The 23,955-nt window shown below is 40.7% G+C and overlaps 1 protein-coding gene across 5 annotated transcripts; it reads right to left on the minus strand.

Moving 5' to 3' along the window:
* Nucleotides 1-126: 126 nt before the first annotated feature.
* On the minus strand, nucleotides 127-23,688 carry AGBL5 (AGBL carboxypeptidase 5). Of its 5 annotated transcripts, XM_070932170.1 has the most exons (17): nucleotides 23,646-23,688; nucleotides 21,695-21,992; nucleotides 20,935-21,106; nucleotides 18,061-18,227; nucleotides 14,144-14,321; nucleotides 13,166-13,344; nucleotides 11,868-12,387; nucleotides 11,219-11,388; nucleotides 9,592-9,727; nucleotides 7,860-8,047; nucleotides 5,820-6,019; nucleotides 3,705-3,872; nucleotides 1,839-1,936; nucleotides 1,500-1,546; nucleotides 1,077-1,237; nucleotides 875-954; nucleotides 127-659 (listed from the first exon to the last, which is right to left on the minus strand). In XM_070932170.1, the coding sequence occupies exons 2-17, from the start codon at nucleotides 21,931-21,933 to the stop codon at nucleotides 588-590; spliced, it is 2,775 nt and encodes a 924-aa protein (XP_070788271.1). In that variant the 5' UTR covers nucleotides 21,934-21,992; nucleotides 23,646-23,688; the 3' UTR covers nucleotides 127-587. The 5 variants fall into 5 exon arrangements, 4 of the variants coding, with proteins under 4 accessions (XP_070788271.1, XP_070788269.1, XP_070788270.1 ...); XM_070932168.1 differs by having other exon boundaries at nucleotides 127-954; XM_070932169.1 differs by lacking the exon at nucleotides 23,646-23,688 and adding an exon at nucleotides 23,349-23,511 and having other exon boundaries at nucleotides 127-954.
* Nucleotides 23,689-23,955: the final 267 nt, after the last annotated feature.

Consider the following 23,955-nt stretch of genomic DNA (forward strand, 5'->3'; position numbering starts at 1 on the left):
TTATTAATAGAAACATGTTATAAGATAAACTTGCTTCAAAAATAGCTTCCAACCCAGTAACCAATTATGTACAGTGGTGGAAATAACATTGAAGGAAGGGTCTTGGCCACCGCTCTGGGCTGTAGTCAGACCAGGAGGAGCTGGTCATGTTATGGTTTCCACGTGTCATACATGCACCTACACAGCTTCTTGCAGTTAGCCTGGTTTGCTTCTTTTTTGAAAGGCACCTCCTTCACAAAAAAACGAATTAGATGGATTTCCAGATTTAGATGAGGATTGCTGGGAAACCTTAAGCCTTCAATGTCTTGTGTAGCTGGCTACAAAAAAAGGATGCGATGTGAGGCCCTTATTCCTGGCAAAGTCTCAAAGTCAGAACTACTGGCTGCTGTCCTAAAAAGCAGCTTTGGTTTAAGAGAGGAGAGGAAGGGGGAGATTGGATCTGGAACTCATCAAGTGCCAACAAGAAGGGTCTCAAGAGGTTTCTTCCACACCAAGTGATGAGTTGGAGTCAGCTGGCATGCTGTGGGGTGGTGGCACTTGAGGAGCTAGAGCACAATGGCTGCAGCTGTTGTGCCCCCACTGGCAAGTCAGGCCTCAGTGCAGAAAGACAGGATCTTGCGGTAGGTGAGTTGGGGGGAATCTGGTCGCCCAGGGAGATGCTGCAACAGAGAGAGCTGGCTCAGAGGACTAATGATGTCAACTGCAGCTATGCTGCCCCAAAGTTTCAATAAGGAGGGTGGCTACTGCCTATACAACGGTAAAGGCGTTGCTTCTTCTTCTTCTGTCTACAAGACAAGGGTTCAAGGGGATGGCAGCGGCTGCAGGTAAGGGTTGCAGCAGCAGCTGGCTTTGCAGAGCTCCCTCCTCCCCATACCTCGTCCAGCAAAACTTTGGGAGGGCACAGAAAAAGTGATTCTTCCCTCTGACTCGTTACTGGCATTTCCAGTTGAAATTCTGTAGGAAGAGAAACAAGGTTGTATCTGTTGCTACTATCTAGTATGGGAAATCTGAGGGACTGTCCAAAAACGACAAATGGCAGCCTTGGTAACAGTACAGAATGCCCTGCAAAAACCTACCTGGCAAGGAACTTTGTGCTGGTATCTCTGGGGCTGCATATTTCCACACCTTGAGGGAAGAGTCATCACTGCAGCTATGAAATCTGAGTAAGTGCTGGGTTTGTCCTACTGGTCTCCTGCGTATGGGGATCCGGCTCGGCCGAGGCATCAGTATATCTAGACTGCAAGGAAAACACTTGTTGGAAGTTGTGCATCATTGTCAGTCAGTAATAAAGAACCTTAGGAATCCTAAGAGAATGCTGGACAACACTAAGAATATGCACAATTTCTAGATTGGTGTTAGCTTTCTTGCTTACAGATGACTAATATGAAACTCTTCCAAACCTGATCCTTCTATGTTAGTAGGCACAAAAGGGGAAATCGTACCAATCTTTCCACCTCAGTTTATAAAACTACTATTTGTTACCTTCTAGTTGCTATTACCTAGTAGTTTCTGATAATTTTTCATTGTTCAGCCGTCTTGAAAAGTTCTGCATGGAGAAAGAGAAACCAGTTGGGATATTATCGGCAAGACAAGGATTGCCTGTAAAGCCTGTATGTCCAATGCTACCATAGTATTGGTACAGAGGATATTGATGATAAGAAGTCACTGTGCTAGAGGGGTCCCACAATGTGTTTTTAAAGTTTGGTAATGCCAGACAACTAACAGCCCAGTGATTGATCTCTAGTGTAAGGAAAGTCCTAAACAGACTGGCAGCCCAGGGGGATGGTATTTACCCATGAGATCAAGCTCTGTGTACCAATGTAATCACTGCCTTTTACCTGTAGCAACGCTAGGCCACAAGGTGGAGGCTTCAGCTTCTCAGGGACATGCTCAGTGCTAGCCTTGGCAGTTTTATGTAGGCTGTTGCAGCTGGGTCCTGCATGATCAATGAGAGAAAGGTAAATGAGGAAGGCAATACAAGCTTACACTGAACTCCTCATACTCTGATACTTCTTAGTTGTGATTTGATTGGCAATCAGATGCAGAAAAGGCAATACTAATACCAAAACTCCAGCAGATTTTGTTTCTGTTTGGCCTGTTTGGAGCAATGTGATCCATCATATTTAGCAGGAACAGAATGATATCCCTAACAGAAACGTGGAGGTTTGTTATATCAGATCCCTCAGGATAATATTGGGTTGGCTGTATTGTTTGGGGCAGAGACTTCAGTCAAAATCCAAAGGGACTGGGATTGAGTTTTCATAGAGACTTGCTGAAATCAGGACAGCTGCTCACTTCAGACACATTAATTCCATCACCATGGAACACCATGGAACCACAAACTAGTAAGATGCTATTTAACCTGGCATGTTATGTAATTTCTGCTTATATAATTAGTTTGACGTGTTGACAAAAGGTAAATTGAATAAATTAGTTTAAGTTGTGGGAAAGTATCATACAAACACAGCCAAATATTACAAAGAAAAATGTATAAAATTCTTGGCTGGATACTGGATTTCTCAGATGTTTAATCCTTCCTATTCAGGTGTCAAATTTGATGATTTTATATTTCTTTTATCTGCAAATAAAGTACCATCAATATTTTTTAAATGTGACAATTATACATATGGAGTCAAGAAATTGGGAGAGATGCTGTATCTTCCTTCGTGAGCAGTAAAAAAAAAAGTCAATTTCTGGATGGAATCCTTAGAAAAGTTGAAGATAGAAGCAGATTTGAATAAATCTTATTTTCAGTCAAACCAGAATAAATGCAAAAGTTCAATGTTGTATTTTAAAAAACAGAGGTTCATCGATGATTTGCTTGTTTCTTTTTCTCAAATTGCGGAGTCTTTGCTATATACACCTCCATCACTGATTGGATCTAATTTACTGGTTTGTCTATATATATTACTGCCACCTAAGACTAAGCTGATGCAGATTTGGCTCAAACAAGCAAAAAAGCCTCCACGTCTTCTCTCCCTTCCAAGACTTTCAATTGCTTGAGCTTAAATACATATATTACTCATTCTAAGTTGTGTTGTATAAGCAAAAACCTATTTGAGAAATGCTAATGTTTCTTCCAAATGCCATACAGAGTAAGCTGAATAAGTAAAACTGTCCTGGCAGCATATAGTGAACTTTTAAAAATCATGCTGCTTTTACCCACCATTAAAATCACATGGTGTTAGTTCCAGTTTAACTGCAAGTACAAAAACCATTTGAAAGCAGCATTCAAGAATCTGCTCAAGAATAACACCCTTCTCTATCTGAATATTTTTTCTTTGATTGGAACAGCTTGAGTGGGTGGATGGGAAGATGAATAGGCCCCTATAAATGGACTGGTCTGCACTGCTCCAACTTCAATGTCAAATATCTCTCTCATCACCAAATTATGTTTAGTGTCAATAAACATTTTTTTCCAACCAATCTTGCAAGAAAGAAAAAGGATAGTTAGAGATTAGTTCAAGGAAAGAAGAAACTCCCTGAATTTTCATGCTGTGGCCTACTGTGAGTCAAGTGGTTATGCTTACACTTTAATTACTCAGGTAATATAGGTGCAACTGACATCTAGAAGGAACAGGTTAACAGAATGTGACCTGTTACATCACTTACATCTCTTCTGCTGGCATACTTCAATAATCGGTTTAATTTTTGTTGTAGAGGCCCTCTTAGGCAAAGGGGGAGAGGCAAAGTGGCATACAAACCTGGTATGTTGATAGTAGTTGGAAGGGAGCAGGAGCCTAGGCTGGGAGCCAGCTGGAGATGAGAGGTGTTTCTGGTGGAACAAGGGAGAGAGGGTGCCTGGATGCTGCTCACAGCAGCTCGTAGCAAAGTCTGGTGCTGATGGCGTCTCTTCTCCTGAACTCGAGGTTCTAAGTAGGATGAGGGACAAGCAAAATGCCAGCTCTGAAAGGTCTTGGTATCACCATCCCTTAGGTTCTACTTATTCCATTACAGAAATTACCTATGCATCATTCCTTCAGTGAAAGCTTATCTACAGTAGCATAGGAAGATGAGAGGATTCTGTTACCTTCTTGTCAACTAAGGCCAATTCCATTGTTTCAGAGTGCATTGTACTATAGACCATCTGTCCTCAACCTTTGTGGAACCAGGAACCGGTTTCGTGGAAGGCAATTTTTCCATGGACCGGTGGGGAGGCATGTTTTTGCGTGCAACCTAGATCTTGTGCGTGAAGCTTTGCTCGTTTACCCGCTGCTTGAGTGGCCCAGTTCCTAACAGGCTGCTGGCTGGTACTGGTCCGTGGCCCTGGGGTTGGGGATCCCTGCTATAGACAATTACACTATGACAAAAAGGAGAAGTGATTGCATACTTAGTGCTACTGCAAGCCATGGAAAATATAGCTGCAATGTGTGTATGTGCATGGGCACATGCCCAGACAAATGTACAAGATTAGGACAGGCTGTCCTGATATTTTCAGGAACAAGACAGAATAACCCAAGGTATTACTGGAAAGCTCAAGTTTCAGAAAAGCTGACATCATTTCATCCTTGCAAGGATGTCAATTTCTTCTGCCCTCCGCCACATGTGGAGATTGGTGCTTATATTGTACTGCAGGCTCTTGAGTCTGGGGAGTCTGGGCCATCTTCACTCTACATTACAGTCAGCAGAGAGTTGCTTGGGGAAGGGAGTCAGTTATAGAAGGTACAGACATATTTGCTGAGAGACACAAAATGTAAGTTTATATATATTCACTGACTCCTTCCTCCTTAAGACCTGTCAAATGTTGACATATTTCTTTTGCAGCAGTAGCAAGTAAAGATGCCAAGAAAGTAGAATTGCTGAGCATTTGTCCTCTCTGTCTAAGCTTTACCAACAGAGTTTAATTGACACAATGATGCATTCACATAACATACTCAACACTGTTACCGAAGTAACCCATCATCTGGGTTCATTTAATACACTAAACTACAAATTATCTTATGGTTATATTCTTTGTCAATGCCAGGCAGAATAATGTTTATATACTCAAATATTTGTTTTCACCCAAGAGAAAAGACCATCATGAGTATGGTATTCATCCACTGACTGGGTCACCTTGGACCTTACCTGGTTTCATATTAAGGAGGTATTTGTAAACATCTAGTATGATACAGTTTGCTATCCTTCACTATATATCTTACCGGTAGGGATTTAGAGCTGAAGAATTCAGACTCAGATCCTTGCTTTATGAATTGATCACGGGTGTCAAACTCGCGGCGTCACATTGTCGTCACATGACGCTTTGCAACTGTTTTCCTTCATGGAGCTGGGGTGGGCATGGCCTGCGTGTGACACATCCGGCCCATGGGCTGCCAGTTTGACACCCCTGCTCTTGATGAACTTTATCCCCCCTTAGTTTAATAAGTTATACTGAGGACAAAATTTATTGGCACAGACAGTATGCTAAAGCTTCTCAGTAAGGTGAAATCAATTAATACAAAACAACAGCCTGAAGGTTTGGAACAGTGTATCTCATGATATACTCATGATGTACTGAAAAGAGGAGGCTCCATAACCTTTTTCAAAGTATCCAACATATTGCTAGAGAACATCATTTTCCTGCAGTTGTCTCATGAGGCAGTAGTTCACAACTTATCAAGTGACATCTCTGTCCAGTGCTATATGCAAGTACCACAGAGGCCATCTGAAGTCCGTGAAAGGGGTCTTGGATTGACACAGGGGAAACTTCTGCAAGATTCTTGTACGTGTTTATTTCAAAAATTAAGAAATAACGTTCTTTTAAGGCTGCCTCTTTCCACAGCACATCCATTCCCAGATCCATCTGAATGCTCCCAGCACAGATTCGTTAGGCAGCTTACCTCGCACAAGGGCCAGCACCCTTGAGGCACCTTTCCGAGGGCTCTGCCCCAACCCCCCAGAGGAGGCAGGGGTGTGAGAGGAGCTGAAGGTGAAGCTGGGTGAGATCTTGACCTGAGGGGTAGCTTGTTGATTGACGCTACCATTACTGAAGCTTCTGGCCCGGCAGAGAGAATTCTCTGAGCTGGAAGCAGAAATCCCACTGGGAGAAAATATAAAAGAAAAGAATCAGAGACAGGGCAGCTCTTTCCACAACGCCCCTGGCAAGAGGTTTTTTTTTTTTTTTTGCATCTGCGATATAAAGACTTATTCTAAAGTAGTCCTTCTGAAACCTTTTGCATGGTGCTTAAGCACAATGTTCTTCGTTCCTATATACAACTGTAACTGTTAGTCTATTCCTCTCCTGCTCACCTCCTTTCTCTTCCCTTTCCTTCTGAAAGGATATTAAACCTGGCTCTTTATCCAGGCACTGGGATAAGAGCTTAAGGAGAGTTGTTAGGGCACCCTGGAAAGTTGATTTTTAGTTTTTATATATTCTTATGTTTTGTTTTGTTTTTAATTTGATTTATATGCCGCCCTTCTCCGGAGACTCAGGGCGGCTTACAATGCGTTAAGCAATAGCCTTCATACTTTTGTATATTTTATACAAAGTCAGCTTATTGCCCCCACAAACTGGGTCCTCATTTCACCTACCTTAGAAAGGATGGAAGGCTGAGTCAACCTTGAGCCTTGGAGAGATTCGAACCAGCAGTAATTGCAGACAGCTGTGTTAATAACAGGGTGCTTAGACCACTGTACTATCAAGGCTTATTATAAGCTGCCCAGAGCTGCTTTAAGATGATCAGACATATAAACCAGAAAAAAATTAACATAAAATAAATTCTCTCAGCCCAAGTCATCTCACAGGTTGTGGGAGAAATAGGAGGCAGAAGGCATATTAAATATGTTCATCACCTTGCGGTTGTTGTTTTTTTACAACTCTGTAACTCTTAATTCAGGGTAAAGTCAGAGCAACTGAAATGGGGCTGAAAAAAGCTAAACCTAAAATGAAATAAAATATACAGTGATAGCGAGTTTGATGTGTAGTTATAGATACCAGGCTAGAAACTGGGAGACTGGGTTCTAGTCCCATTTTAAGCACAAAGCCAAGTAGGCAACTGGGGTGGTCACTCAATCTCAGTCCTAGGAAGGAGAGGGCAAACCACTTCCAAAAGGTATTGCCAATAAAGTTCAGGGAGTTATCCAGGCAATCACCAAGAGTCAAAAGGAATCAGATACAAAACAAAATACAAAGCAACATATCTGTTAACATTATCTGTTAACATAGGATAAATTTGCCATGTTTCTTAACTGTAGTTACATTAATTTTATTGCTAAAAACTATATTGCAGTGTTCTCTCCAGTGTACATATTAGAAGAAAATAACACTGATCACATATAATCCTTTCCTAAAACAATAGAAGAGAAAATAGCACTAGAACAAAGTATCATTTCTTTGTTCTTAGGCCCTTTTCTCTGAAATCTGAATGGAAATGTTCTTAAATTAGAGGAAGAGGCATTCTTCCAAACTGAATATAAATGAGTGGGGATTTTAAGTTTATCATTTAACCTTCTCTTTTCAGAATATTAGCCTTTTTTCTATTCTCCTTCCAGCTGTAAGAAGGATCAGAACTGCAAGGTAGTATGTGCAATTTCAAATACCATAAACACCTCTTCTCTCAAAATTATTTTTCTAAAAAGCTTTTGTGACAAAATAATCTACCAGTAGAAAGATTCTATTCTATTATGAGGACTAATTGAATGTAACACAAGGGAAGGGTATAATAACCCTCCAGAATGCAGGTATTTTATGCAGGCAGATATACTTTCTATGCAGCAAAGCTTCAAATAAGTAGACTACGGCAATCTAGGACTAAATTTTCAGGGAAAGATTTGTGGAAAACAACCCTGAATTCCTACAGATAGTCCTTTGTCTATCCCAATTGAATTTCCTATGAGCTTTACTTTTTTCATTGAACCTACATCCCCATCTGGTTACGTACTTGCCCCCCTTGGGTGGGGTTTTGGTACCCTTCCTCTTGAAGTAGCCTGTCACTCCTCTCATGCTGCGCACATGTTTCAGCATCCAGGCACGCAGATTGCTAAGGCAACTGTGTTCAGAGAGGACAATCCGAGGCCAGGGGTTGCATTCTGCCATATCCAGTGCTGCGATTGCTAAAGCCCTTCCAACCTGTATGTGGAGGATGGCAGTAGATTGTTAAAATTCAGGCCTTACTCGTGTTTTTCTGATTGTTTTTAAATCTAGAGCAGGATTCAACAAAAATAAGAAAGACCCCCCACGGTAAACAATTACTAAATACAGCCCTACAAATAAAGGGTGATGAGTTTTATCAAAGGCCTCAAATATGGTAATCAGATGTGCTTCCTATACTTATATCATGTTGATCCATGAGCTAAGAAGAGAAAACAATACTGAGGCATCCTGTCACCGGCATCAATTAACCTGAAGATAAGGCCAGCCAATCTCCAGCCTGGCAGGTATAAATTTGTATCCCAATTTCATGATTCCAAATTTCTTTTGTGTACTGCATGTTTGGCTTATATTTCAGAGAATACACAAAAGCAAAAACTTGGAGAAAAGACCCAGAATGTTGGGTAGAACACTTTAACAGACGTAGTGTGATCTCTGTGCTATTGGGAGAAAACTGTAAATCAGTTTTCCACTTGGTAAAGGCAAGACATTGCTCAATTTTCCCAATTTTAAGATAAAGGTAAGGGTTTCCCCTTTCCAGTCATGTCTGACTCTAGAGGGCAGTGCACATCTCTCAGCTGAGGTAGCTAGCATTGTCTGAAGACATTTCCATGGCCATGTGGCCAGCATGACTATACACTGAGATGCATGGAATGCTGTTATCTTCCCACCAAAGTGGTACTTATTTATCTATTTGCATCTGCATGCCTTTGAACTGCTAGGTGGGCAGGAACTGGGGCAAGTAATGGGAGCTCACTCTGTCACGTGGCGCTCAAGTCTCGAACCTGGGCTGTCAGTTTTCCAGCTGACAAGAACAGTGTCTTTAACTGCTGAGCCATTGTTATGCTTGCCTGAGAATGGATAATCCCAAAGTAAATCACTTTACATTTCACAGCACCAGTAAATCAAAATAAATCATTTACATTTTACAGCAGCATCTGAGCAATGTTCCATCACCTGCCAGCATTCAAGGAGACCTCACAATGAGTTTAGGATGATCAGTGCCTGCCAGATAAATGATTTTTCGTGTGGCTCTACTTTGCAGTCTGTGATGTGCAATTTGTTGGCATCCAAGAAAGAACAGTATCTAAGCAGGCATTTAGTAAACTCTCCTCTGAAGAGCCAGAACAAGAAAGCCTAAAAACACATCCTCAGCACAACTCCCTGAAATGCTGAAATTCTGGGAAACTACCAATGCTTTTGCCATGTAAGAATTTGCCACTTGGCCAACTTTATAGCCCCAAAATCCAAAGGCTATGGATGCTTTCCTCTGAATTAATCATGGTATGAGGAGTTGTCTGTGTGTTTAGGGTTTGAGCAAGATAGAGTGAGGACATTGTGCCCCCTTGCATATAGATTAAATAAATAGTCCTGAAGGCTCTTTGCAAATACTGATTCCACTTCTCCCTGGATAGGAGGATGTTTTCCAGTGTAGGAGTGTAGACTACTCTTCCACATGTCCTGGAGCATGGTGACTTAATCTAACAATGAATCTGGGGTGGGGGTGGGGTAGCCTGAGATACCTGCTCAAACAGCTCCACAGTGTATTTGGATGGGAATGTTGGGAGAGGAGGAGGCGTTGCCCGTCCATTATCGTGACATGCTGCTGGAACAGTATTGACTGATCTTCCTGTGTTGTAATTGCACTCCAGTGTGTAACTAGGAAACAGATGGAAAAGGTTACCAAATGTTAATGCAAATTATGAACTAATGCTTAGTTTTTAATATGACACATTTTGTAAACCTCTGATAGGTAACTCCATGATGAAAGGTTTCAATATACTGAATTCATAATTTTTTTTCTCCCAAAAGATGTTCCGAGACATTTTCATGCAATAGCACGATTGGTAAAAAAAAAAAAAAAGCTGGTGTTTTTATTATTCGACTATGCATTGGTAAAAAGACAGATTCAGGCACCAAATAATATTATGGTTTACTGTTAGACTCTTGACATCAGAAATGGAACATTCTGCTTGATCTGATTAGGAAAAGCATCCATTTCTCTGCACAGAGCAATAGATTGAACTGGATAATCTTTGCGATCTCTTCCAATTCTGCGATTCCCAAAGAAGCCACCTTTCTTTTATTCTCTGCATTGTATCTTCCATACATCTGGAATAGCATTCAAGCAACAGGAGGAAAAAGAGAATACCTTTTAAGGGGCCCCAATGATTTATTTTCAACTATTCTCTTTGCAGTGAATTTTAATCATGTGCTGAAATCCAAGCTCTGATTTGGGCAGTTAATTATTAGTAGTTAATTCAGCTAGATTGAGTGTACTCATGGTTGTTGCTTAGCCTTCTTTTTCTGTATTCCTCTTTTTCCAGTAAGCTTCTTTTTATAACTAAATATTTGGCTTGACTGACTTAAAAAAAAACAGAAATTTTCTTTAATCTTTCTCATCTGCCAGGTCATAGTGCTGTATAGCTGCCACTTGTATTTAACATTGATTTGTTAAATTCTCTGCCTTCTGGATTTCTCAGAGCTGGGCCTAAGAGAGAGGTCTTAGGTGGAAAAGCTAAGAATACCTGAGACAGACAAATTAGAATGTATCAGAAAAGTCACCCTAATTTGTAGCAACCTATTATAACTCTCTTTTACAGGGAAACTTAAGGAGCCTGGCTGAGAATTCTGGGAATTGAAGTCCACACATATTAAAGTTGCAAAGTTTGAAAACACTGTAACAACCAAAATGCTAATGAAAAGACTCTTGGCCTCATGTTATTCCTAGATGAAAAAGAGATATGTTGGTAGCACCAAAAGGATTAGCATGAAATTATCCTAAACAATAACATATGCCTCTGCTCAAACATGGATTCCTGTCATATTTTGTTAGATAGAACTTATTTTTTATACAAAGCCAAATCTTTATACAAATTCTAGCCTTCCTTTGTAGGCCAACTATTTAGCTCTGGGAAATTCACTCCATGGTACTAGAGTTATTACATATGCTGCCAGGATTCCCTAATGAGCTTCCTCTCAACAGTTACTCCACTTGTGGGAATTTCTTCTCTCCGGCTTCAATTTGATCTACCAGATTCTTAAGGTTGCAGGAACTTTGTGGATATTGGAGATTTGGAAATGGGAGAAAAGGAAGACCTACAGAACCAGTGGTTGCGATCATGAGGCATATCTCATTGAAGCACATACCTATGAATGATGCCTGAGGCCTTGTAAATGGCCACACGCCCACTGCCCTCTTTTGATTGTCCATCCCGCTTGTCTTTAGCATACATATTCTTCTCTGAAAAGTTGCACCCCGTGAAATCAAAATGAGCAGAGTTCAAGGAGATGAGCTTAGGAAATAGCATATTTTCAACCTGTAAAAACAATTAAGAGACTGGAGACTCAAAACAAACACAGTACATGAAATGCTCAGAAGACTGTGTGCCATGGTCAAACAACATCATCAGCATGGAAGTTATAAAAGAGAACCAATACACATAGGAACTTGACATCATCTTTTGGTCTGAAAGGCACCTGAAGAAAATATTTAGCACTTTAGTCAGAGAATCTCAAGTTGAGTCTTCTGTAACCCTCCAAACCCAGTCCTACAAAGAAGTTAACTAGAGAGAAAAGCAAGAGAGGCATATATAAAAACATCCCTTTTGTTTTGTCCCTGAAGCCACTTCATCTCTATCTGTAACATCCTTAAGTAAGTCTAAACTCATCTTGGAGGAGCCAAATATGGGACTATTTTACCTGCCTCTAATCCCTTCTGCCCTGCCTTTAGGATTATACAAGCCCAATACTGCCTGTGTTGTCCAGGGCATTACTAAAGGGGCCAAATAATTCTCACCTGGCAGTTCTCATCAGAAATGTTGTTCCCATACATGAAACAGCCACGCTTAGAGGCATGTCCATGCAGATCAACATAGTAAGCCAGACCACTCTGTTGAGGTGGGATGGTTTCTGGGGCTGGTGGTGGAGGTTTCTCAACTTCATTCTCACAGTGCTCAGATAACAGTTCTTTTGAAAGGATCCAGACATCAGAGTCATTGCTTCCTGGTACCTCTGAAGCCTCAAGGTCCTGAGATGAGGTGATGCACGAATCTCCGGAACAGTTGCGAAGGTTGTTTGTTTTCTCCAGCTCAGAAAGAGGGATGTCTTCGCTATGGGAACATTTGCGTGTACAACGTTGATTGGCTATTTTTGTGTTGAGTGGAGGGACATAGGTTCGCCAATCAGGAGAACCAGGCTGCATCCGGCTGTGAACATGGTGATAGAGCATGACAGCCTTGGCCCCATACACAGCAGGATGCAGCTCTGCATCAGGGTTCAAATACTGACGATTTAGATTAACTCCACGAGCGTCTGTCCTGTGGGAAGCAGAATAAAACATGATGAATGGGACTGGGCAAAGATGTCTCTTGTGGATCTTGAACACAGCTACACTATGTATGTATGTATGTATGTATGTATGTATGTATGTACCTACGTATTTCCTACTTTTATTATTTTTACAAATAACTCAAGGTGGTGAACAAATTAAGACATTCTTCCACTTGAGAAGGAAGAGAAATTGCAACTATTGTCTTGTGCATAATGTGTAGCCAATATTGCCAGGTCTCACATTATTTACAGACTGCTCACTGCTCATTTAAGTGAGCATCCCTCTACAAGGGATGTAGAGCCCTTGTCCCCTCTACATATGAAGCTGGGAGGCAATTATAACGTATCTATGAATCAGAACAGACATTGCTGACCATCAAACTATCCTAGTCAATGTTTTCTGCTCATTAGCTCAGCTCATTTGGACTCACAGCCTCACAGGCCCAGAGATTTGGACTGGCTGTTATTTTGAGAGCAGAGCAGATATTGCTTGATAAACTCAATGATCTCATGTGAACACTTCAAGTCTTAGATCTTAATCTACTACAATTCCCTTATAACTGGAGGAGGGCAAAGAGGAAAAACAAGGATCTACTCTCTCTCCACACCTATTGGCCTTAGCCAGTTTTTCTTTCTCAACCCCCAAGCAATAGTAATCTGCTGTAGAAGCGAAATGTGGATAGATTACAATCAGCCACAAGGAACCAGAGCTTCTTCCTGTCCAACACCCATTCTCCAAAGCCTAAATGTCTGCACGATATTTACCGATAGTGTCCTCGCATCACTCCATCTGGATTTAGCATAGGGATGAGCTTAAAGACAAACATACGACGCAGCATTTGGGCCCGAGGATCTTCCTCTCTCAGTATGAATTCCAGGAATCCATTGAACACAAAGCTAGAGGGTGTTTCCCCAGGATGTACTCTGCTGCTCAGAAAGAATACCTACCACAGGGTGGGGTGGGGGAAGTCAGGAAGAGGAGAAATGCAAAAGTATTAGTGATTTTTCAAAATTGGAAGCTTTCTAGGTTTTCTTAAAGACCGCAAGCCCTAAAAATATTTTTGTTTCCCATCTGTTTATGACATCATAATTATTATACCAGTATACAGTACTGCTTTAGTGTTAAGTTTTAAGAACAGAATTAAAAAGAGAGAATTCCTACCAGTATCCTCAGGATAACTCTAAGATACAAACAGAAAAAAGGAAGAGAGAAGCAAAAGGAAATAGTTTGAACCCTAAAGTTATTGGAAAAATCGTTTGAGCAGGATGAAGTTTTCAAAAGCAGGCATTGCTAAAAACAAATAGAAACTCATAGACCACCAGAAGAACAAAGAATGTGAAAGAAAAACGGTAGAGAGAAAAACAAATAAGCAATTACTAAGAAGATTTTTTTCAATTAAATGAGGAAGAGACAGAGCAGAAAAAAGCAATGTGAAATATGAAAAATCGGGGGGGGGGGGGAATCAGATGAAAAAATAGAGGAAGAGCAACTAGAAGAGAAAGCAAACTAAGGGGAAGGATTATCTTGATTGATGTAGACAAAGCAATGCCTCGGTAATGTCAGAAGACACTTGATGGTTTATCCCACATTGAAATGAGGATGGGCAGTCACAACTGCCTTCCTATCTCATCCATAGCAATTGTATACCTATGGCTCTTTCTTAAATAACTGATTACATGACAACCACTTCAGCAGCTTCTACAGCAACATTTTCTACATCTCACATGCATCATCTAACTTACTCTCTTCCCCACAAAACAGTGTGGTCGGGGTGTGTTCTTGTCCGGGAATAACTTCTCGAGTCGAGCCTCCCGTGTCTCCTGCATGCCATGGCATGATGTGATGGTGAGCAAGTCAACACGTAGCTTATCCAGGGAATAGCACAACAATTCCCGATGATAATAGATGGCATCCAGATAGCTGAAGATTAAAAGAATAGGCAGGACATTTCAGTGTAGTGTGGTTTCTAATTTACTCCAACAGCACCACCCTTTAGTTCTGTCCAAGGATCCTCATACTGACTTCTGCCTCCTCCCCAAAAAGAACTTCACACAAGTCCCCCCCCCCCAATAATCTTATTTTAAGGATTTTACTTTGGAAGAGAGAGGAAGGAACGTCTAGAGAATTCTCTCTATTGCCAATTTTCATTCCTTATCTTTGTCCATTTTTCTGTTGGACTTTGATCCAAGAATCATTCCCACACTCAAGCGGAACTATTTCAGCTATCTGGGCCAACTTGTTATCCTTGTGCAATAAAGAGCCATTCCCGCAGTTTTCTATTGGGTGTTCTGAAAACTGATATGAAGTAGAAGACCAGAGGAACTTTCTGGTAGCCTCAGCCTTTCGATAGGCCCTCATTTTGAGATAAGCTTATTTCTAAAAGAGATGAAAGAGGGAAAAACTGACCATTTAGATCTTGAAAAATTCTCCCAAAGCATATCAAATTATTTCACAAAGGCTGCCTGGGGGCCCGATGAAAAATCTTGCCCATCAGCTACCTCCCACTTGAGATCAGCTAGGCCTGGCAAGGGAATCAAAGCAGTCACTTACGGTGTACCCCTGGGTGGGGCCGCCTCCTTTTTCCCTTTTCCACGTCCTCCTCTAGAGTACTTTCTTGTTCTGTGGGTGGTGGAGCGCGGCTTCCCCTCAGCTTTTCTAGAGTCTGCGCCTGCCCTCCGACTAATTGTGCCATAATGTTGGACACTAGTTTAGATGGGCAAAGAAGGGTCTAGCTAAGTTTTTCTTTTCCACTTCTCCAGACCATTCCCCCAGCCAAGTCCTCTTCATTAATTCAATCTTATCATCCCAGTTTCTTTGAATAAACAAGCCCAGTTGTTTCCAAAGAGACAGAGAAATAAGAAAAACCAAGTAAAAGGCAAGAATTTTGTCAAAATGTGTTGGAAAGAATAAGGTTAATATGGTGAGGAATTTCTTTCCATTTAGATATTTTCTTTATCCTCTTCCCTAGAGAACCAGTGTAGGATCACAGAGATTTTTAATCCAAAAGAGCTATTTTTACCTTTTTATCATTGCCATAGCTGCAAGTACATTCAACAATAGGAGACAACAATGATTGAGGAAGAATAATTAACCAGTAAGAACACAATCTCATCATGCTCCAGAAGAATTCCTGATTGTCATGTATTTATTTTAAAACATTTATACCTATTCTTTATTTAATATAGCTGGATACCCATGCTTCGCTACGAAACTACGTGATGGGGCTTGATAAATTGACACTTAAAGCTTGAAAATTAATGAGTAGTTACTAGCAACCTCTCGTCTCCCCTTCTCTCCCTGAGCCTTGCCCCACAGAAGCCTCCCCTATCCTTTCCCCTTCTCTCCCTCAGCCTTGCCCCACAGAATCCTCCCCATCCTATCCCCTTCTCTCCCTCAGGCTTTCTAGCCCCTTCTATCCCTCAGGCTTACCCCACAGAAGCCTGTTCTATGCTATCCCGTTCTCTCCAGAGTTATTTTCAAGTTGGGAGGGGGAGTAGAACGTCTAACTAACTAGCATCAGAGCGTGTTAATAATAATATAAGAAATACTAATGATCTGATGGTCATTTCGAAAAATCCTTTCTTAGTGAGCACCTAGAAGCCAAGAGGAACATACGTGGCAAATTTCAAGTTTGTAAACTTTATGGTTCTGGAGATTTCATGATTATGGTGTGAGTGGTTTTCGCTTTTATATATATAGATTATCCACATTATCCTACAGAAAATGAAGCAGTAAAAATATAATGAGACTATTTTAGGTGACAGGCAACAGAGGGGGAAATGATCACAGTAGAAAGTAATGCAGAGAAAAACACAGAAGAGTAAAACTCCTCTCCAGCAAAATGTTTTGAAACAAATATGTTTTAATCCCAAGAAAAAGAGAAGGGGCCAAATAGATCTCTTTGGGAAAAAGTTGTAAAACATATCTGGCAATCATTCCTTGGTACAAAGACTGGAGAGAACCCAATGAATAGCAGAAAATCCATTCTGTCCAATAAGAAAGAGGATATTCTAAGAAGGGGCTTCTTCCACCAAGGAAATAGTTTTGCATGCATATTCTGGGGCTGGGCTCTCACAACACATTTAATTTGGTCACTAATTAACCCATTAATCCATTTTGGGGATTTGTAGGATAAACCGATACACCAAACTGAATGGAGTACAATAGCAATAAACAAATGAAAATGAAATAAGTTTAGCATGTACAAATGCAACCACTAGCTTTTTAAATGACCTGGTTGGAGGTGTTATTCTTTGTATACACCTAATAATTACAGATGAATCTGATCTGCCATACTTTTTCTGTAATAAAGCTTCATTTCTGACTAGAACCTGTATTGTATTTAATTTGAATTGATTTGATTTGAATTGAATGCTTTATTGACCAAGTGTGATTAGACACACAAGGAAGTTGTCTCTGGTACAGATGCACTTAGTGTACTTACAAGGCAACAGAGGAGAATAATAATAATAATAATAATAATAATAATAATAATAATAATAATAATACCATCACCATCAATAAAAGGGGGAAGTAAAGAAGATAATAAAAGGAATAAAAAATAACACTACTGCCACACTCAATGGGACACACACTCTATTTAGAGAAGAGATGGCCCTGCTTCTATAACTGGCTTTTATAATAATAGACCAGGACTTTTAATACTGATGAGCCAAGCCATGAGATGCCTGTTCTTAAATGGTGATTCAGGGACAGGACTGTAAGTCACTGATGCAGCAGAAGTTTTGCATAAAGAAGATGGCACATTAAAGCCTTAGCAACTCCAATAGGATTGGAAAAACCGGTCTGAAATCATTTAGAACATTCCCACTCACTGTAACTAACACCAAATTGGAGACACCCTTGGTTAGATTCAAGAGAGGCACTTTTTGATATTCATATGAGCAGAAAAACACTCTTAACTAACAAAAAAAATATTAGATTACCTAGAAGCATATACACAAAAGCATTTTCCAGGTGGCTCTTGATGGCTTTTTTTGAGAGCTGAATGACAGCAAGGATATTCCAAACCAAGCAACACTCTGGTTATATGTATTATAAGATAATGTCCATTTCTGACATTTTGCATTACTTATTTCTTTTTGGTATCCCTGCATATCTGAGTTTAGGTTCTGGGTTTAAGGAGAATTACTGTAATAGAGTTATTTTGTGCTAATAGACAGGAAATAGGAAAAAGCTTAGCATTCGGTATCTAGTTGTTTATTCAATTTATATATAAACTGCCTTCACACACACATGATCTAAGAGATATGAGTGACTGATGTAACACCTAAAATAGAGTCTATAATAACTCTTGCTTGGACAGAGGATCCATTTTTATGCATACTAGAAACTCACAACAGTAAACAAACATGAGGTGGAAAAGTTTGCTCAACCATCCCCAAACCTAAGCTTGGTGATCAAGCTAGTACTATCACAGAGGAAGGCTTGAATATCACCAAGACCTAGTCTGAACAGAACAATGTTACCCACTTTGTTCCCAAATGGTTCCTTCCTCCTTATTGTTTACACAGGTAACTCCAGGTAAAAAATCATTTGTATATATGCTTAATTCACAAAGTATTTCTCCTAGCTGACTCTACAAGATATAAGACTTGCTAGGAAGGGAATGGTAGCAGTGTATGGAAACTAGAATTACCTGCTAGGAGAGAGATGTCTGCACTCTGCAAAGTGGGCATCCAGCTGTGTCAGCATGTCCTGGCATTCTGTGTATGAGAAGGGATAGCAGAAGGCAAAGTATGTGGTGGCTCCTCGACAATCCAGGAATCGGTGCACAAAAGATAGGACAAACTGAGTCTCCGCCATCTGCATGAGTTAAAATGCCCAAGGATGATCTCCAGTATAAGTTGAAGCATTACAGACAATTTAGGACACACATAAACACAACGTTCTTCCCAGCCTGCTGCAATTCTGGTTTGCACAAGATCCTTAGTTTTTTAGTATTACCTGGATCAGATGTTCAGCTCTGCCAGATATATCACTGCTTTTATCATCTTAACTATCACAACACAACCCACCTTTTGTGATATGTTAGGCAAATAAGCCAAAAATATTGTTTGCAACATGATGTTAAAATAAGAATCTAGACAGTGATATGTAGACTAAGTTCTTTATTCTTTTGGGCAGTGTACGCACATGAATGAAGGCAAATATACCTGTCCTAGCATAATGTTGCAGGATCCAATCTGAGTTGGTCACTGGGACCAGAGATTTAGTATTTCGAGCTTTCGGACTCATGCTGGAGCCCATCCTCCGGGAACTTCTCTCTCACCAGAATGTGTGCTTTGGGCTATTCTTTGCATAGTATTTATGTAGTGCCTGATTATGTGTGGCCTCTAAAATAATGATCAGAATAGGCTTCTAAAGTAAAGTATCTCAGATGATAGGTTCAACTCTTCTATTGCTGGCTACACACAACTAGGTACCACTTACAGTTGCAAGAAAAAGTATGTGAACCCCTTGGGATTACCTGGAGTTTTGCATGAATTGGTCATAAAATGTGCTCTGAACTTCATCTAAGTCACAACAATAGAAAAACACAGTCTGCTTAAAATAATACTACACAAACATTAGATGTTGCCATGGTTTAATGGAACATAACATGTAAACATTCACAGTGCAGGGAGGAAAAAGTATGTGAGCCCCTAGCCTAATGACTTCTCCAAGAGCTAATTGGAGCCAGGTGTGAGCCAACCTTGACTCCAATCAGTGTGATGATATTGGATGTGTTGCTGACAGCTGTCCTGCCCTTTAAAAACACACACATGTTTTGGGTTTACTGGTTTCAAGAAGCACTTGAAACCTGAAGTCTGATGTGAACCATGCCTCGCAGAAAAGAGCTCTCAGAAGACCTACGATCAAGAATTGTTGACTTGCATGAAGCTAGAAAGGGTTACAAAAGTATCTCCAAAAGCCTTGATGTTCATGTGTCCCTGGTAAGACAGACTGTCTACAAATGGAGAAAGTTTAGCACTGTTGCTACTCTCCCTAGGCGTGGTCGTCTTGTAAAAATGACTGCAAGAGCACAGCGCAGAATGCTTCATGAGGTAAAGAAGAATCCTAGAGTGTCAGCTAAAGACCTACAGAAATCTCTGGCACATGCTAACATTTTTGTTGACACATCTACAATAAGGAAAACATTAAACAAGAATGGAGTACATGGGAGGACACTAAGGAGGAAGCCATTGCTGTCCAAAAAAAAATATTGCAGCACGTTTGAAGTTTGCAAAAGAGCACCTGGATGTTCCACAGCACTACTGGCAAAATATACTGTGGACAGATGAAACCAAAATTGAGTTGTTTGGGAAGAACACACAACACTATCTGTGGAGAAAAAAAGGCACAGCACACCAACATCAAAACCTCATCCCTACTGTAAAACATGGCGGAGGGAGCATCATGGTTTGTGGCTGCTTTGCTGCCTCAGGGCCTGGACGGATTGTTGTCATTGATGGGAAAATGAATTCCAGAGTTTATCAAGACATTTTGCAGGAAAATGTACGACCATCTGTCTGCCAACTGAAGCTCCGCAGAGGATGGGTGATGCTTTGGGACAATGACCCAAAGCATACAAGTAATTCAACAAAAAAATGGCTTCAACAGCACAGAATACGCCTTCTGGAGTGGCCCAGTCAGAGTCCTGACCTCAACCCGATTGAAATGCTGTGGCATGACCTTAAGAGAGCGATTCACACCAGACATCCCAAGAATATTGCTACACTGAAACAGTTTTGTGAAGAGGAATGGTCCAAAATTACTCCAGATCGTTATGCAGGTCTGATCTGCAACTACAGGAAACGTTTGGTTGAGGTTATTGCTGCCAAAGGAGGGTCAACCAGTTATTAAGTCCAAAGGTTCACATACTTTTTCTTGCAACTGTAAATACTATGCATAGAATAGCCCAAAGCACACATTCTAGTGAGGGAGAAGTTCTCTGAGGATGGGGTCCAGCATGAGTCTGAAAGCTCAGAATTCTAAGCCTCTGGTCCCAGTGACCGACCCAGATTGGCTCATGCAGCATAAGCACACATGCATTTTCTTATATTGTTAAGCAGTAAGAAGAATCATATATGCATGCATCTGTGACTCAGCCAAACAGCCTGAAATTAAACCAAGCTGATATTGGATCCTGGAGATGGAAAAGGAGAGAATAAATTTAGTGTATTCCAACTTTTCGAAACATGGAAGAAACAATCCAATAGAAACAAAAAGCAGATATCAGGACCTAATAATAATAATAGCCTTTATTGTCATTGTACATCATGTATACAATGATACTGGACCTCTTAATCAGCACTCAAGGCTCCCCTTTCTGATGATTAGATACTGCTTTTGCCATTCCTCTTTTATGAAGCCCGAAGTTGGCTCAAATAAATTCACTTTTCTATCCACTCCCACATTTAAGAAAGTCAGGTTCATGTCATGTGTTGTTTCTGGAGGCTATCAGGATACAATAGTACATTTAAGCCCAACCTCAGCATATCTTTCCTCAAAATACATGTTATGCAGATACCTCATAGGCAGGTCGCTCACGAATGCGTTCCCAACGGGGCTTGACAGGTACTGTCTTGACTAAAGGTGTCATTCCCTGGGAATAAAGTTTGGTCTGCTTGTTCATATTCACAATATGAATCTTGATCAACTTGCCAGGTATTCCTCCCCTCACACTAAAGTAAAACCAGGATCTGGGGAAGAAAGAAGAAAGGGGAAAGACAAAGAAGAGTTAGATAACAGCCACCCGTCATTTACACTTCAGATCCCAGAAACTGCATTTCTGCCCAGAAAGACCAGGCACGCTTGGAATTGGGAACTGTCCTTTTCACAGTTGACCTCCATTCCTTTTCTGTTTAAAGAATAAAGTACAGTATATCCAACTGAAAATCATATACTTTTCCTGTCTACCAACCTGTATTTTCCCTTTCTTTGGTATTTTCCTATGCCTATTTTAAATTGTGACACCATTGGAGTAAGATTTTGTTATACTGTATGCATATATGCATAATCTATACATACATGTGTACATATGTGTGTATGTGCATAGATATATGTATCAATATATAAATCAAATTAAAAGCAATAACTTCTGGTCTCTGTTCAGAATAGACTTCTAAAGTAATGATCTCAGATGATAGGTGCAACTCTGCTTTTACTAAATGGAAAAGGATAGAAAGCTTGTGTGATAAAAAGAGTTAGGAATAGCTTCCTTGACAGTTCCATTCCTACAATCAGTAGATAAAATAGAAAAATGGACGTAGTTTCAATGGTCCTTTTACCTGTTCCCATTTTCATATTCTGTGTCACCACAATCTGGCTTGGTCCACACATTGAATTCATAGTCTGCAGTGGGGAGGGAGTTGCCAAACACCACTGAGGCAGAAGAAGTATTGATGCTGCCACTGCCATTCAAGCTGTTGTCACCATCACCTTCCTGGTGTTCCACCTTCTCAACATGAGCCAAATTGCCAGAGTCAAATTTGGAGCTGAACAATAGGGCACCACAGCGTATTTCCATCGTAATCTCGATGACCAGAGTGATTTCATCCTCCTACAATATGTTGTCTGAAGTACTTCCTAAAGAACAAAATGGAATGGCGACATTTTTACCTAAAATTCCTCTTTACCTTTACCTATTATATGATACTGATAAGAACACACACACAAAAACTCTTCAGTCAATACCGACTGAGCCCAAGTTTATAAAAACAAACTACTGGATCACAAAACCTATATTCTGAACTTCCCATAAGAATATCATTCAAATTCCTTGATGTGGAAACATTTAACATTTTTTCATTCAATCTAGACTACCAACATCATTTTTGCCAAACCCAGTACTGAAAGTTGGCCCCAAACCTGCCTTTGGAAAGTTGTCGGATTTCAGCAGCTTGAATATAATCTAAATGTCTGCAGTCATTTACCAAAGAAGATATCCAACTTTAGACATAGCTGTCAACAAGCAGCAGGAATCAGACTGATACAAGTTATACTACTTGATTTAACTGGCTGTCAGGCTCCAGATCTCTTCATACAGTGCTAGCTTTAAATTCAAAGTTATTTGTAAATAACTTTGGTTAATTTTATTGGCTTTGGTCTGGAGACTTCAGGAAATACCTGAATTATAATAACTCTAGAAATACCATGCCTAGATTGATATTTGGAACATTTGGAGTAAAGGGCAACACAAACCTATCAAACTGAAGTAAGTATATTTAGAGAAGTTTGCAATATTTGCAGGATTTTTACTTTACAAAAAAAAAGCAAATAAGGGGAATATGGTAGTTTAAGAAAATGTTTTAAAGACATTTTTCTCACTCTTTCACAAAGAGCCAGTACAATGTACAGATGAAAGTGTTGGACTGGCACTTGGGAAGACACTAGGTCAGTTTGGGACAATCACAATTTCTGAGCCCAATCTCACTAGGTTTTGGGGGGGGAGATTAAGGGGGAGGGGAATGCTACATGTAAACCTTAAACTTTCAAATGGAATGCAGGTATAAAACTAATAAATACATGCACAAAATTAAAAGTACAAGAATTGCTGACCCAGTACGTCAGCCAGGCTAAGGCCTGTATCCCAAGGCATGTTTAACTTGGTTTCAACACAACATAGTATGCAATACATTATCCTGTAATTTTGAACAATATCAAGGCTCAGTTCACTCCTTGCATCAAGCCATAATGTAATTGGTTAATTGTGTGAACCAGGCACAATATTATTCTGGATACTGTTGATTGGGAGATATGAGAGGCTGCTATTGTGCTCATATTCCTGAAGAATGTTTCTATAGTAGAAAACTACATAACGGATATAGTGGAGTAAAAGGCTGTAAAAACAACAAAGTCTGAGCATGTTTTTAGTCAGAGTGGGAGGAGACAGATGAATCCGTAGGGCTATTACTATCTTTTGCCTAATGGCTCAGTGGATACCTGAGCGTCACGCCCCCTCCATTTCCTTCCCGTTCGTAGGGGCCGCCTGCCACATGGAGTCAGAAGTCAGCCAGGTAGACGCAGAAGGGCCATTATTTTACTGTCCCCTTTATTCTTTCCGTCCCCCTTTCCGGAACCGACGCTTCGATGGAGAGGCAATGAAGGGAAGGTCCATAAACTCCTATTTTTTAATTGTATATATTGGACACACACAGGTGAGAACAAAAGGGTAACACAGATACAACTATCGCCCCAGTGCGGCCCACTCTCCTCCCTTCTCCCCTCAAATCCACCAACCTGCTCCCGTCGCCGCCGCCAGGGGCACCGGGCCAGGCCAGCCCTACCTTCGGCCGGTTGCCCAGGCAACAACAACGCTTTTTATCATAGGCTATACTTCTTTAGCTGGAGCAATCCAGCTCCCTATTGGTCCGCTGTACCTCTCCATAGCAACACGACGCACCATTGGCTAGCCGCGTCCCTTCCATGGTGACATGGTCGCTATGGTAGCCGACGGGGCGGGAGCGCCGCCAATTAACTCGTTTTCGTTGTAAAGTGGGTGAAGCCATTGGCCAATCTCACGGGTGGGCGTGGCTTCGGGAAACGTCGC

The sequence above is a fragment of the Pituophis catenifer genome, unplaced genomic scaffold (genome assembly GCF_029215685.1).
Source record: "Pituophis catenifer annectens isolate HBS135680 unplaced genomic scaffold, rPitCat1.0.hap2 SCAF_1, whole genome shotgun sequence".
Classification (NCBI taxonomy): Eukaryota; Metazoa; Chordata; class Lepidosauria; order Squamata; family Colubridae; genus Pituophis; species Pituophis catenifer.